Source organism: Anopheles stephensi, chromosome X (genome assembly GCF_013141755.1).
Source record: "Anopheles stephensi strain Indian chromosome X, UCI_ANSTEP_V1.0, whole genome shotgun sequence".
Lineage (NCBI taxonomy): Eukaryota > Metazoa > Arthropoda > Insecta > Diptera > Culicidae > Anopheles > Anopheles stephensi.
This window is the reverse complement of record NC_050201.1, coordinates 10,628,030-10,644,129: the sequence shown is the minus strand read 5'-3', so window position 1 is coordinate 10,644,129 and position 16,100 is coordinate 10,628,030. Positions and strand designations below refer to the sequence as shown.

At 43.8% G+C, this 16,100-nt stretch overlaps 1 protein-coding gene across 3 annotated transcripts in view; it reads left to right on the top strand.

Annotated features, from left to right (window-relative positions):
• The window catches only part of LOC118506747 (netrin-B-like), a 59,001-nt gene extending 44,739 nt beyond the window's left edge, over nucleotides 1-14,262 (top strand). For all 3 annotated transcript variants that reach the window (XM_036044350.1, XM_036044330.1, XM_036044339.1), the window contains exons 3-8: nucleotides 5,768-5,956; nucleotides 8,230-8,379; nucleotides 8,764-8,859; nucleotides 10,989-11,054; nucleotides 11,205-11,406; nucleotides 11,500-14,262. In XM_036044350.1, coding sequence (XP_035900243.1) covers nucleotides 5,768-5,956; nucleotides 8,230-8,379; nucleotides 8,764-8,859; nucleotides 10,989-11,054; nucleotides 11,205-11,406; nucleotides 11,500-11,641 — 845 coding nt within the window. In that variant the 3' untranslated portion in view covers nucleotides 11,642-14,262. The remainder of the gene's footprint in view (nucleotides 1-5,767; nucleotides 5,957-8,229; nucleotides 8,380-8,763; nucleotides 8,860-10,988; nucleotides 11,055-11,204; nucleotides 11,407-11,499) is intronic.
• Nucleotides 14,263-16,100: the final 1,838 nt, after the last annotated feature.

Below are 16,100 nucleotides of genomic sequence, written 5' to 3'. Positions count from 1 at the left end.
TTTTAATTGGCGTGTCATTAATGCTAATGACGATCGTCGTAACCATACTGTACCCGGTCGAGCGCACTGTCAGCGGGAGACACAGGTGACGGTGGTGAGCCTGGGCGCCTCAACGTTTTGCTCGTACCTGCAGATCTCGTAGCAATTCAAATATAGAAAGAAAGTGCACTCGAATTCGCGCCTCAAGATTGCGCTGTCGATTGCTCTGATTTTTTTTTTCTTTTTTGGACATTAAACTAAACACATCTGGTGCTCGGGGTGAGACGGTGTTGGAGAATGAGCATGTAAAAGACATAATAGCGGTTCAGTATCAGTAATGAGTGACATTACCTGTGGCTCTCTAGACGGATAATGAACGCCGGTAATTTGTGGATGCCGTCCTCTCGAATGCGCGTCACTTTAATTGTTCGATAGCGTCAATTTTCGAGACCTGGAACTGAACTGTGAGAGAGTGAGAGAGAGAGAGATCATCTCCATCATAGCGCTCATCATTCTCCATGCCAGGAATATCCAACACATCTCCATAACTTCACGAATCTGATGTATGAGTGCTCCAGGTTGACGCTTCGAAAACAGAAGCGCCTTGTGCCGGGGTGAATAATGTGCTAGCGACTTTTGATTTGCGTGATCAGGTTACAGCTTTATCTTCCACGGTGTACCAGTTACCCTGCCAAAGGCGTACGATATTTACGAGTTATCACACACCGCCTCGCTACGAGTGTCGATATGTGTCAAACATGCGACCTGGTGAGTAGATAAGCTCTCGTCCGTAGTAATCCGAGCACACGGGCTAAGGTCGGCGTCTTGCACAACGACAACGGCACCAACACGCGCTTCGCTTCCTTCTTAAACCAAAACCAAAACAGAGGAAAACGAAACAGAGAAACAGATATCGGGGATATGGGTATGTTCATTATTTTTATGCTGTTTGCATAATTTACATAAACACGCCCCGATAGCAGAGGGGGGGGGGGAGAAGGGGGGAAGGGGAGAGGAACAGGAAACCTGTTGAAGCTGTTGAAGTTGAAGGAATCGGGCGCTGATAGCAATTTATGATAGACGAAGCAGAAGGCTATGAATTTCGATCGAGCTGTCACATCGCGTTTGACACGTCGGGCCCATCGTGGCGATTGGTGGGCCCGGATTTTGTCCGTTGGATCGGCCGCGCGCGGTAACCGGTTGCCACCGGTTGGTTGGAGCTGGGTTCATCTTGTGCTAATTCTAGCTATTTCTTGGAAATGTCACCCAAAACGAGAAACAAAACGGGAAGGTAAACAGAATCAAATAAACATGAGCGGTTCCCAAAATCAAGCGATTTGCGCGGCGATTCCTGGGAACGTTGCGTCTATCGAGGTTTCGCGCGGAATTCGATTATCAGCTCAATATATTGTGGAGATACGCTTCGGATCTGTATAGCAGCATCGTTCTACCTGTGCTCCCCAGCAGCAGTCGACTCTGGAGCCCCTTCCAAAAGGCTTCGCGGCTAATCGAACTTTAATTAATATAATCAACTTTATCTCTTGATTGCCGCTACTGGCAGAACGCGTTTCTCCGAAGCGTGTGCAAACTGCGAACTAGCGTCCGGAGGTAGTTTACCCATATGTATTCTTGACATATCAAGCGCACGTCACTGGGGACTGCTCGCTAGGCAGTGTGGAGCATTAAATGCGACCCGGAAGTCAATGGCACCATTGGTTGGACTTTCAGGCGAATCGCTTCCAAACTCCTGGGGCTTATCGAAATGGAAATGTTAACGAAGACGGGCCTGCCCCGAAAGAGCCTGCCAAAAGTTTCTGCTCACTCAAAGAGGCGCAAAAAAACACCCGAAAACGGGGCCAACCAAATCCATCACCCAACTTTATAGCCACCGTTCCCATAAACTGATTGGAGAGGGCACCGGAGTGGTTTGTTAGCTTTTATGTCGTTGTTTTATTGGACGTGTGGCTTTCTACCCTCTCGTATGTGTGTGTGTGTGTGCCTTTTTTTTCTTCTCTATTTCACCCAAGTGTCAAGCGGCAGGTTGCGTTTAAATTTCAATTAATTCCGTTTGCCACTCGGCCCGTCGAACGTCGTAGGTCAGAGGCGTTAGCAGGCACTAATTAATTGATTTATTGTACCTTTCTTTGTTCCTTCGCTCCGTTGTGAACTCGTTTCGGGGAACCAGTAAAAAGGAAAATCCACACAAACACGGATGGGCATTAGAAACGAAGGGAACGAATGCTTTGCTTTTATGCTTCCCATGCGCACCAACAGTCAAGTGAATTTCCTGGAGAAGAGCCTCTGGATATCCACCGAAAAACTTCCTCGATGGCGCTCTGCGTGTCAAACCTTTATCGGAAACATAATTATTATACGACAGAACTTTAATAGTACACTAACGATGGACGTATATCTCACGGTCATACATCGAGCCACTTCTTGCTGAGCGAAACCCTTTGCACGGCTAGCGACTGGTGCATCACCACCCGACCCGTACTACACTGTTGTGCGGTACAGAAGCAACACATGTTCCGTGTGTTGCTTTAGTGCCATATTTGGCTGTTGCCGATTTGATGGTAAAAGACCCCGATTTGGGTTTGGCAAAGCTGGAGGTTGCTGTAAATGGACGTGTCTCGTGCCTCATCGTGACGGTGGACTGTTCGCTGTACGAGCCCTGCGGCTACCTTGAACAATTCAGATTTTAAACCGTTCTTGCAGCTAAAAGCTCGCTAGCCGTAACACTGTGTCTGTGGAGGAGCTTTCCAGCTTTCTTTTAGCGACGATTGAATGGTTTGCATACGGTAAAGAAGGATTTCCTTCTTGTTGCAGCATTAACTGTTATGACAGCAGCTGTTGAGAAAAGGGGTAGCGAACACGGTAGCGCATTAAAATTAACATTTCTGATGATGAATTTGAAAGTTCGGGAAGATGATGCGCGAAATATCAAGCAAGAGGCAATGTCCTCGTTTATAAAGCGTTTTTTTTAGCGCTTCTGGGCTATTTTGCGACTCTCGGAGCGGTTTATGATAGACTTACGGATAGGGGCGGCCCGGGGGAAGAGGCAGAACTGGGGTTCAAATCCCATCCGGATCGTTCCCCCGTGGTGAGGACTGAATATCCAACTACGTGGTACCAATAAGTCTCGTAAACCAGAAATGGCAAGCATGGCCAATGAGGTCGTTAGGCCAAGAAGAGAGAGAGAGAAAGACTGATACCGATATCAGCGAGATTGGGTCTTTATCTAGAGTCCGTAAGCAGCACAAAGACTCTCCAGATTATGAAGAACTCAAAGCTACAATGTATACACGCGCGTTACATCACATTGACCCTTACGTATTATCTTCCATCGGCCATCTTGATCGTCTTGGTCCATAAGCGACTGGATGACCTTTACCGCTCACAAACGCTCCTGCGCAGTGATGTCGCAGTGATGCGACCAAACAACAGTATCAGCGGTAAGAATTTCGGACTGATCGAACGGCTGACGCGGAAACACGACATCTTCTCGGCAGTGACACAGTTCCCGCCTGAAGCTAACCTTCACTAGCTGCCCTTTTCCGTATCCTGCCAGCAAACCACACACGCACGTTTGCGTAACCGACCGCCGAAACAAACAAAAAAGCGTCCATCGTATAACCAGAAACACACACACACACACGCGCGCACGCATGCGAGTGCTAGTTACTGAAGACGAATTGTCATGAGGTTCCAGTGGACCGGTTGCCGTAGCATGCGACTCCAATCGATCGATCGATCGATCAACGCCAATACGTCACTCACTCACTCGGCGGGCTCTCAGGGTTTTTCGTTTCCGTTCGTGGCAAATGATTATTGATATTAATTTGACTGCCTTTTCTGGGCATTGCTGGGGCACCTGCACCACACGACACCTTTCCACAGGAATGTGCGAAACGGGGCCAGAGGATAGGAGGCGCGAAGCGAAGCGAAAGAGACGGATAAGGCCGTCTCGCACTTGCTGGCAAGCTTCCCAGAACGATCCCGCACCAACACGCACCCGGCAGACGTGTCGACAGTCAACCGTTTCGGTGTCCCTGCCTGGTGCGAGCCGGTGTGGAACCAGTTCGACGTCGCGCCTGGATCTTCACGTCCTTCGTGTGTTCGCCTGTTCGTTGCAGTTGGCAGCGCGGCCAGCATGGTGGCTCCTACTTTGGTGGAGTTGATTGTGTGAAGCTCACGGCATGGGAGCACCAAGCCTTGTTAGATATTAGTAACAGAATTAGTAAACTGTACCATACCGAAGCTAACAGAAGGGTGCTCCCAGTCACCGACAGCATTGCACCAACACCTTGTTGTTTCGGTTTGTGACAACGACTCTCGGTACCCTTTACGGTAAAGGTTTTAAATTGAAATCCGCCCCAAGAAAAAAGGTGTGGAAGTTAAAACTTCAGCCCGCTTTCGGTTGCACTCCCTATCGCCTATCTTACTCGAGCGAGTCTCGCTGTCGCCCTCACGCCAAGTCGCACTGCTGAGTGGTGGTGGTGTAGCAAATTTGTTGACAATCAATACCGGAGCACAGAAATCGTGTCCCCCGGACGGGTTGCCGCCTGTTGGAGACAATTTTTGTGGCTGGTGAGCCCCGTAACCTTCAACCAGACTCACGGCTCAAAAGGGAACTGTCACGAACGGCAGCTAAAAGCTTGGCGGCATCGTACATCGATCGCACGATCGCAGAAAACCGAACATGGCTCCCGGTGCTCCCGGATGCTTTTATTGTTCCATTGTGCTCCTTCGCAGCACAGGCAAAATGGATCTCCGAATTATTTTCGGCCATACACACACACACTCCAGAGCAAGCCCATTCTATGGGGCACATCCATACTCGCAGATCTCGCAGAGGTCCAGGCTAGCGCATACAGTCCCGAGGCAATTCCCGCGAGCGTGCGCGCCCGATCCGAACGATTGACTTGCCATATACGCGAGACTGTGCGGAACTGTGCAGACGGATTCCACGATTGCATGGGGAGGTTCTTCTTTTCTGTTTTGTTTGCAAAAACCGCAATAGCCCTCTATCACACGGTTTCGTATCTTGCCGTTTATCATGCCGTTTCTGGGCTGCATTGCCTTGTTGGTGGACGACATGGCATCACGCAGGAGCAGGTTTCCATATTCGTCGACACGTCGTCCGCTGCTCGATTGATCGTCCGAACATCGTTCGCCGAACGTACGAGCCTGGGAAGAAGACCCACCGTATAGGTGTCTTTCTGTCTGCGCGTGTGTGTGTGTGATCAGGGGTACCTCAGCAAATGCACTTTCTCATTGAAGCGACAAATTGCTGATGTCTTCCTTTTTGCTTCCTCGCATCCTTACCCGGGGTAATTCTCTATTGGCGTAAGCGCCTTAAAAGGGGTGCTGCCTGCATGCGTCCATGTCGGCGCCCTTTTCCGTACAATCGTTCTTCAGGTGTCTCTCTCTCTCTCGGTTGCTCTCCCCGGGGGAGCAATGAATTATCAATTACGTCCTTTTTTTTCTTCTTCTTCTGGCCCCATGCACTCCTTCCACTCCACAGGGTGTCGAAATGGGGGGGAGGGTTTGTGCCTTTTGATTTTTAAAATATGCGACCCAATTTGCAGCCCATTCCAGAAACCTCGGTGCATGGAGTACAAAGGGGGAAAAATGCATACCAATTCCAAGGCAATCTCGCCAACAAACAAAAACACTCTGGGGAATGCTGCTCCACTGTCAAATAGAACCTTTTTGGAACGAACGGGCTTCTTCGGTGGATATATTATTGATCTCTCTCTCTCTCTCTCTACCCGTCCTATTTCAGCCTGTCAGTGTAATGGCCACGCCAGGAAGTGTCGATTCAACCTCGAGCTGTACAAGATGTCGGGACGCGTTTCGGGCGGCGTATGCACGGACTGCCGGCATGATACGGCCGGGCGCCACTGCCATTACTGCCGCGAAGGTTTCTACAAGGATCCCACCAAACCGATCACGCACAAGAAAACTTGCAAGCGTAAGTATCCGCAGGTTCTAGTACCATTCCGGGTGATTGTCTAGATCCGCTTGAACGAAGGTCGTTACACAATGTTTGGTAGGCAGCGTCTTTGGCGAGACAAAAATATCAGCTACAACCGTAAATATGGCATCAAATCAAGCTTCCGAATCATTCCGAAGCTCAAGAGTCTTGAAAACACCCGCGCTACTGGGACGGTGGTTGGGATACGGAATGAGCTCACGTTGTTATGGTAGCGACGTGGATGATTATCGCTCAGCACGAGGCACCATTTGTCATCGCGGCACAAGTTGCCCTACGTCTCGGTACATTACGAGTCAAGGCAGGGTTCGTCAACTACTAATCTGGAGGTTGTATTAGCAATTCTCTCAAGTATATCCAAGCAAGTATTTTGAAGTATTTGCTAGGTGTCCTTATTATTCTGAATGTAACGAAACTAACCTCAATATTGGGTGCTTGGAAAGGAGTTATTTCCACCAGGTTTTTCGCTCGGAATACTGAATATATTAAGATAGAGATAGTGAGCATCATCGAAGTGATTAATGATGAGCGGCATGTCTGTAACTCACCCACGCCACCAAAAGTCTGCCAACCCCTGGTTTAAACTTATCCGGTTTGATTTCAATAAATAATTGAATTGAAGCCAACATTACCGAGCACTTTTTGCTGGAGCACCAGTGTGTGTGGTAACGGACCCGCGTGCCTGGGTGAACACTGTTCGCAAGTTTTCGCCTCGTAGTGCGCTAGCCCGCTTTGAAGTTTGGTGCGGGAAGGTGCTCTCGTTGCTTAATTTTGATCCGCACAGATGTTACCCCACGTGGCGGTATTGTCCTTCAACACCTGGACGATTGGGCGGCACCGCCGTACTGCCCGTCATGTACATGTAACAACCGTCAGATATCACCGTCAGAAGACGAATTCTTGAACCCCGGTTGAGCCGTTTTTTTTCCTGAAGAGTCTCTCTACTGCCCACTCACTCGTTAAATGATTTGGATGTGTGTGTGTGTGTGGTTTTAAGCATTTGAAATGATTTTGCTGTGTGACGAAAAAAAAAAAACGAAAATGGAAGACATTACAAATCCGAAGCCCGTGAAGGAGCATTCACCTTTTTGGCGTCGTATTACGCTCCGGCTCTCATTCATGTCGGTCGACAGCTTCTGTGCGGCCCTTCTGTGTTTTTTTTTTTTTGTTGCTCTTCTACGGGCTGTGCGTGATGAACGAATGGGGTTTGTTTTAATTAAGGTAAATAATAGAGACGTTCCGAAGTTGCACTGAAAGTGAATTGCGGTGCCGCGGTCCCGTCACGCGACAAGATTTATATGTGCTGGGCGGTCGTATCATGCGGCCCTCCTTTGGATGGTCTGCGGTGTGCTTTGTTGATGAATAGAAGCTGTTGTTTGTTCGTAGCAAGTTCGAAACAAACGAATGGGCTTCAGAATATCTGAGGAACTCCACCAGCGAGCGTTTCGAGTGTTCTAGCCTCGTTTGATAGTGCGCTATCTTCAACCAATGTCCGGTTATCGATCGCTTTTGATTAAAGATCACTGTCAAGGACAGACACTGCAGAACCTAACTACTGCACCAGACAACAGTCTAGTTAATGCTCAAGGTTGTCCAGCAAGCGTTTCCGGAGACATCCCAGACAGACAGGACTAATTAGCCTACTGTGTACCGTCTGCATCGGTCGTACAGGCGGGAAACGCATACGCTCGATTTGCAGGAGTCAATCATCATTAGCGTTCGCTTCCCAGCGAACCCCCGCCACTCCAGCGCTCGTTCCAGCCAGGTTCAAATCAATTTAATAACGGTAAAACGGTATTGCTACAACAATATGAATTGGAATATTGGACGGAGATCTACCGCCTACCGAGACTTCCTTCGAACTGCATCGTTTAGTTTCGCTGTTCGGCGTGAGCGGAGCGTTCGGGCGGAGGCTCAGGCAACCTTCACCAAAAGGTTGGGAAGCTTGATGCAGGCAGAAGATAACAGTTCCCGGTGGCCTTGCCTCAACCAGATACCGTGAGGTTACTAACAATCGATAGATCTCACTCTCTCTCGCGCGCGCTGGTGCCTGTCTGTTGTACTTCCTTTATTACCTCCTCATCCACCAAACAGAGCGCTCTGGAATCGGAAACACCGCCGTACCAAGCTCCATAAATCATTCCACTACACACTATTACTCTAGTTTCGTTTGATTTATTTTTCCTTGTTCGACGTTCGCCTCCGTTCCTTTCCCTTGCTTAACTCGCTCTTCTTTCGCACTCTCCCACCAGCCTGCGACTGCCATCCGATCGGGTCGTCCGGCAAGAGCTGCAACCACACGACGGGCCAGTGCACCTGCAAGGAAGGCGTAACGGGACTGAACTGCAACCGATGTGCCCGCGGCTACCAGCAGAGCCGCTCGCATATCGCACCGTGCATAAGTACGTAAACCTAGACCACGGAACGGCATGGTTGTCCAACAAACAGCGAACCGCTACGCCTCGTCTACCTTCTCGGGCCCCAATCATCGTCAAAACGTCCGTGCGTCCGTGGAGGAAAGAAAGTGGAAGAATCACTACACTCGAATGCGACAGTTAATTAAAACTGAAGCGCAAAACCAACCGTCCAACAACACTGTTTCCATTCGGGGTTGGTTTGGTGTTTCTGCTGAATGCCCCAGTGCCGTCGTAATGCCTTATCAGAAAGTCCCAGAAGGTAGAGCGGGCTCTCGGTCTCTCTGTTTTGTGCTGTGCAATTTGAATGACAAAAAAAAAGCCATTTAAAATCTCTTATCGTTATTGAATTTGCTTCTCAATTTAATGCAGAAATTCCGCGCGTTATTAACATCAACCATCAGGCACAGAATACGGCCCCGGAGTCCTACCAGTACGATCCAGATGCAAGCGAAAGCACCAAAGAAAGTAAGTAGAGGGCTTTTCGCAATAAGTGCGCAACAGAACTATTTTGCTTGTTAAATTAACTATCTTTAAGGTATAAAAAATCCTACGTTTTTCGCTACTGTCCAATTATTAACCACCATCGTTGGCTTTTCCTTCCTGGAATATTTCGATTTTCGCCTCACCCTCCGATGTTGTTTGGTTTGATGTGTTAGTTCTGTTTTTTGTTTTGTTCTGGTCTAGAGCCAGAAAAGTATTGTTATTGATTTGCGATTCGTTTCGCAGCATTGAAATTTATATTCCGTATAATTCTCATTCGATGAGACTAAGGCGAGGCGAGCGCAAAACATAACAAAAACCAACACGCTTCACGTTTCGCTTATCAAATCGTGGGAGCAAAACGAAACAAAACAAAAAATACTGACAACCGCTGAGAATTACATATTCAACGGGTTGGAGCAAAAATTTGCATATAGATATAAAACTGGCCACAGATTAAAAACAAAAACATTGTTCTGTACGGGTTTTGTTATGGCTGCTGGGCCGAATTGGTTAGCTAACACCCTTTTTTTTGCCTGTGTTTGAAGGGGGATTTTTTGTCGGGTATATCCATGTTATGGATTATGCAGAATCGAGTGATGTAAACATGTTGATGTAAACATAAAAATAAAGAACAGAACTGTAGCAAAATTGTGAGAAAATTTGTTTTATGAATAGTTATGAATTTCGTTGAAATTCGATTAAAATATTATTTTTTGCTTTCTCATATCTAACTCATTGTTGTTATGTCATTTTTATAACTTTATGTTTGTTTTACTAAAGTTTTATTTTATATTATTTCAATCTTTCATGCTTTTGATAAATGTTTTTGTTATTTTTTTCTTTTCTGTTTCTTATTTATTTATTGCTTCTGCTAAACCCCTTTAATTTTTTAATTTTAATTTTTAAAAAAATAATTAAAACTGATTTAATATTTATTTTATAAAATGAGCCAAATACAGAAATCTTCAAAAACCTTTAGAGGTATAACTCAGGACTGAAATTTTTCCATCGTCAATGGGTGCGCCTGGTTATTTGTACAAATTGGGAAATAATTTATTTAACCTCCGTTTTACTGTACTTATACTGCTCCCTATTATTGTGTCTGCATTCATAAAAACTAAAATTCGTTTTAAGAGCCTCAGATCATTTGTATTGTATTCTTCATTTGTAATGCCATACATATCCTAGTAGGAAATATATTTTGTACGGGAGTTAGAGGTTTTTCCGGTTTGTAAAGCTTATATCTTTCATTCTGATTGTAGTATTTAATTTACAGTAATTATGAGTCTCTTTGCCATCAAACATAGAACATTTCAGTTATTAATATTTCACATCTAAATCATTTAACTCCTTATCGATATAAAAGTGTACCAAGCGCCAAACATACATTTTGTATGAGAGAGCAGGGTTGCTCGGATCAACAAATTCCATGTTAAGATTCAAGTTTTAATTCATTCAAGTTTTATTTTTTAATTTAAACATGGAAACACGTGTTTTATGACTTGAGAACTATACGTTCCCTGCTGCTCAAATCTTTTTAAAATAAAATAAAATTTAAAGAAATTTATAAATAATGTCTGTTGCGTCATTCATACAGCTTTTCTTGGTCTAAATAATTTATACCACATCGTTGCTTATCAAAACTGAAGACAATAAGATAAGTCTAAAGCTGGACACAATCATCATTGTTTTACTTACTTAACCAATGGCAAAAAAACTGAAGAATCGGTTACTTAATGAACGAAATGGAGTTCCGGAAGCTTAACGGAAAATTGGACCAGGTTTTTATTTTTGAATTATTTTTTGCAAATTTGTTAATCATGCTACAGCCAATCAATTAGATAATCAATTAGCAATTTATTAGAAACAAAAGGACTAAACTTTATCGAAAATTTTCAAGCAAATGTGACGACCAAATCAAACGACACAAACGTCAAAATCCGTAAAAAATCAGTTTTTGCTGTGCATGCTTGAACGATTTCCCCTTACAAAAAGGATGAAATTGTCAAAACTAGAAAAAAAAATAATCAAGAGAAGGATGAATCAGTGACATACGGGTTGAGACAACATTTTCACTTTTTTGTTCTTCTTATTTTCCTTCTGCTCTCTAGACTGTGGCAAATGCAAATTCGATACGAAGCGGCTCAACCTCAACAAGTTCTGCAAGCGCGATTATGGTAAGCGATTTTTTACTGTTCCAATTAGGCACCGCTGGCAAACCCTGCACGGTATCTCTATCAACAAAACCATGTTACCTTTACAATAACACCTTTTCTTTCCTCTCTCTCTCTCTCACACACACATGCTTTTAATAAAAAAAAATACAGCAATCATGGCGAAGGTGACAGGCCGTACCATCCCCGGAGGCAAACATTCACCCCGCGACGAGGTACGCTTCAATCTCCAGGTACAGTCGGTATTTAAATCGAACGGACCGCTACTGCTGGCGAGCCAGCGCAAGTCGAGTATTGCACTGTTGGTACCTTCGAAGAATCTGGACTGCCGCTGCCCCAACATCAAGATCAACAAGTAAGTAAACGCTGTACTTTCGGGTTTGGGCCGTTTGGTTTGTATGCGCCGCACAACAAGTACCAAGCATCGCCGTCTCTCCTTATCACGCAGGTCCTACCTAATCCTCGGCATGGACGCGAAAAGCAATGGGGAAAATCTGCAGCTCGGCCCAAAAACGATCATCATCGAGTGGAAGGATGATTGGAATAGGCGGCTGCGCCGGTATCAACAGCAGGCCGGTTCGTGCTACTAGACGACCGCTGCTGAGCGAGATGGCGTCTGGACGTGTCGACTTTCCGTGTATTTTTTTGCGCCCACTCTGCGTACAGCGTGTCGAGGCAGGAAACTCCAGAGTTGCTGTGGAGTTGCTGTTCTACGACTTGGAGCTGTAATCGGGATGGGTGGGCATAGCGGTGGATCGTCTGCAGCACGTGGCATGGCATACCGCCAATAGTATTGTGTCCTTCAAAACAAAAAAACAAACCCCCCCACCCCCTCGAATAAAGCAATCCCCATTCGACACCCTGTTTCCACAGCCCCGATTGCCACCGCAACAGTTCAATCTGATTTGTGTTTAGAGAATCTGGTTGCGAATCATGACGTTTCTTGCCGGCACCAGCAGTAGTGCGAAGCTGTTTTACTTTTCCAAGCTAAATTATTATTATTACCCCTATGTAATCTCTATTAATCGTGCTGTACGCGTTTAGTGTCCGTGCCGCTTCATCTGCGCATCCGGTAAGATGTTGTTTTATTTTTTTTTGTTTGCATGACCAGAAGGGTCATCGCACTCTTTCGATCAGCATCGTCATATCATTGAGCGGTAGTTGAAGTACACTTGAGGTTTTTTTTTTGACATAATAATAATTTAGAAGCTTAATTGTTAACAGATCGGGGAAAAGAAAAAACGATGGCGAACGCGAGTAAGCAAGGATGAAACGGTGGAAGGCAGATCAAGCTAGAGAACCATTCTTTCCCAGCTATCCCCTTCTCTTCGATATCTCTCGGCCATGTCGCTATCCACTGGATTCGGTCCTGACTGAACCCTGTTCGTTTCGGTGCCATTGCAGTTTGCAGGGAGTTTTGCGAAGCTGCAGAGTAAGCAAAGCACAAAACCCTTCCCCCGAGAGAAGTTAAATAGTAGAACGTAAGCGTGTGTAGGGATCGAGACTAGGGACGTATATAGCCGTGGTACCGTGTTGCATGTATGCACTTAGCGTGACAGTATCAATCGTGTCGTGTACATCGATGCAAGATCGACAGTTACTCGTTACTTCAGACCAGGGACGAATTAGCGCGTGTGTGTGTGTGTGCGTAGGTGGGCGTCTGGAAATACTAGTGTGTGTGTGAGTGGCAATGTGATTGACGTTTACAGTGGTTCTCAGGACATCCAACAGGTGTCTCGATGAGAACCAATGTAGAGATTGTGAGTTGTGTCAAAATTATTGTATTCAACACGGAAACACATGTTTCATGATGTGTGAGAGATTTTTGTTTTTTTCTAGTATTTGTATTATTTTTTTTGGTATTTCTTTCTTTTATTTTCTACCAGTTTTATTTGATATTTTTTATAAGCTTAATGCATTCTTGTCGATTTACTTTCTTCTACTTTCACACAATTTTATTTACTCTTCGAACTTCTTTTGTTCTTCTTTCATTTTATTTTTTTTCTAACGTTCTTTACTTTCAATTGTAAATAATTGGTCATTTTTCTTTTATTTAAAGTTTTCTCTTGCTTAACTTTTTTATATTTTTAGTTTTTCTTTTTATATGTTCACGTGTCAACAGCACAAGCTACATATATGCATACATCCGACGCCACACACACACACGCACACAAAGAACTAATCTTGACTTGACTTGGTAGGGTCCATGTATGATACTAAAACTATAATTAAAAAAACAAAACAAACCGAAAGCACACAACCCGAAAACGAAACCAGTATAAAAGTTTGACTAACCGTATAAAAAAAATACACAAAACCAAACAAAAAACGAAATAAAACGCACAAATAAAATGCCGTTCCCGATCGGTACAGTAGCGCAATATACATGCGTACGAGAACAAACAAAAAAAAAAAAAAACCAAGCGGTAGATAGCGTTTTGTTTTCTTTTGTGCGTTGTTTTTCCTGTGTTGTTGTTTCGGTCATTTAGGATTCACTTTTACATACAACCGAACACACATAAACAGCAAGTAAGTATAGGCAAACCACCAATTGGGTATTTTATGATCTGTGCATGGTCATACATGCAGCAGAGATCGTTTACGAGCGTTACTTTCGATAAACATAACATAAATCTATATATACATGTATACACACAGAAAAAAAAATGAAAACACACACACACGCATATATATAACACTTTAGCTGTAGTTGAATCATCTCATTTTTTCATCCTTTGCCGTTCAAAATTAAAAACAAAACAAAATCGAAAGGATGCGAAGGCAAAGGCGAAAACCCCTGTAGCGCATACCTGCTACACACCAAGCATAATTAATCGAACGAATACTAACACAGTCACACACAACCACACAGAAACAAAGAGAGAGAGAGAGAGAGAAAGAGAGAGAGAGAGAGAGAGAGAGAGCGAGAGGGAGAGAAAGCGAATGGATAACATCTAGTGTAGGTACAAGCGTAGTCGATGTGTAGTAGTAGTAGTGACGGCAACGTTCAAGTGGGAAAGAATTTGACAGTTTTGACAGATGAAGTCACGGAAGTGAGCAGGAAAAAAAAACGCAAACAAACAAGGAAATGTGTGCGTACACACGCACACACACACACATCCACACAGAGAATGGAAACGATTTGCATGATGATTGTGATGAGAATTTTATCTGTATATATTATAAAAGTTTTCCTAACCAATAAGTGTCAGCGCTTTGTTTTGTTTTTGCTGTGTGTGTTTTTCTTTTTATTTTGATCCCGTAACGCATCAGCGATAAAAGAAATTCTGCCGGTTGTTCGGCGTCCATTTTCGTGACGTGAGCTAGGGTCAAACGTTACAGCCAAGCTCCAACTAACCGTTCCTGAGACCGTAGCGAACGCTGTCCATTATTTACGTCGAACTGCTTGCAGTTAAGTGGTGTCGGTTTTTTCTATTTTCAGTTAAGTTTTTCGGTTGTTTTCCGTCGGTACACGCACGTGGTAATTTGGAATTTCGGAAAACAAAAACGTGTACACAGAGAGCGTATTAAGTGTTTTATGTCGAAAGTTTTGTGTCGTCCACCGTATAAAGCTACCGTCCCGACGGAGTGGAAAGCAAAACATAAAAGCACAGAAAAGTGTGTCTGTGTGGGCACACCGAGGAAAACTCGGCAAAGTTTTTCCACCTGCCGTTGACGGGTTTGAATTTGGTGGGGGGGGGGGAGAGAAAAAAAGGAGGCACACAAAGCATTTCGGTAAGGTCGAGAAACAAACGATCGGAATGGAAATGGTTTCCTTGGTGAAGAATGGTGAAGAACAGCCGGACGTGAAAAAGCGGGGGAAAAAAGGTAAGTGAAAATGTAAAAGTGCGCAAAGAAAGTAGTCGTCTTTGACGCTGGTTTTTGCCCGGTAGTGGGAAAAGTTGGCCCATTTTGCTTCTTTGGCAGCGTTGTGTAAGCATTATTTGCAGCAAACACGACCCAGCCGACAAATGGTGCTGAAGCGCGCCAATGGTTGTGGTTCTGGTTGGCATTTTGTTTGTGTGTGTGTTTGTGTCACAATATTCTGGCTTTAAAAAAAACAATGGAATGGTCTAGCTGTAAATAGATGGCCGCTCTTAACAGGGGCAAAACTTTGTAAAGGTAAGTTTTCGTCGCGCGTCTGTTTTTAATATATCTTTCTATTTTTATACCAAGTTTTTATTCCAAGTTCTTTGACATATTTGTTTTATTGTATCTTAAAAGGGTTTTCCAGGTTTGAAGTTATCGTAATATATTTTTCATAGTTTAATGTCTTATTTATTTATTTTTTTGCTTATTTTAAACAAAATATTGTTTTGCTACCTATGTTTTATTCTAGGTATATATTTGATGCTGTAGCAATGTGTCTTATACATTTTTCAGGTTTATTTTGGTGCATTTTTGACATGATAAAGGCATCACTATTCACAGCATATACATTTTTATTACATTCTTTTGAGTTTTAACTTCCTATAAAATTTTCCTATTGTTTGTTCTTTTGTTATTGCTCATGTTATGTCTGTTTTTTTCTTTTAGTAACCTGTTTTTAGTTCTGGAAGTGTTTTTCAATCATCATTATTATATGATCAAACACTATAGTTTTTTTTTGTTTCTCTTTAACAAGTCTTTTATTGAAAATGAAATGTTTACTCAATTTTTCTTAGAAAATGTTTTTAATTAATACATTTATTTAAAGTACAGGATAAAATAAAAACAACTCCTTAGTATTCAATATTCGTTACGATTGCCTACGATACTGACAGTGAAGGGCAATCAAATAAGGCCACTTAATTTTTTAAATACATAAGACAGAGGTTATGTTGGCGATTTTCAAGAAAACTGCTTTGTTTTGTAAAACTCGGTTAAAGATCATGAACCATTCCACTATTGAATAAATATCAAATAGAACAAAGTCTTTTTTCGGATAATATGAACAAAACCTGTCGTCAGATAGGCTTGTAATAAGATCCGATCCAGTTCGACCTATTGGAATGCGGAGGGGACTGGGCCCAAGGATGCCAAGATCAGCAAACTTGGTACTCTTTTCAT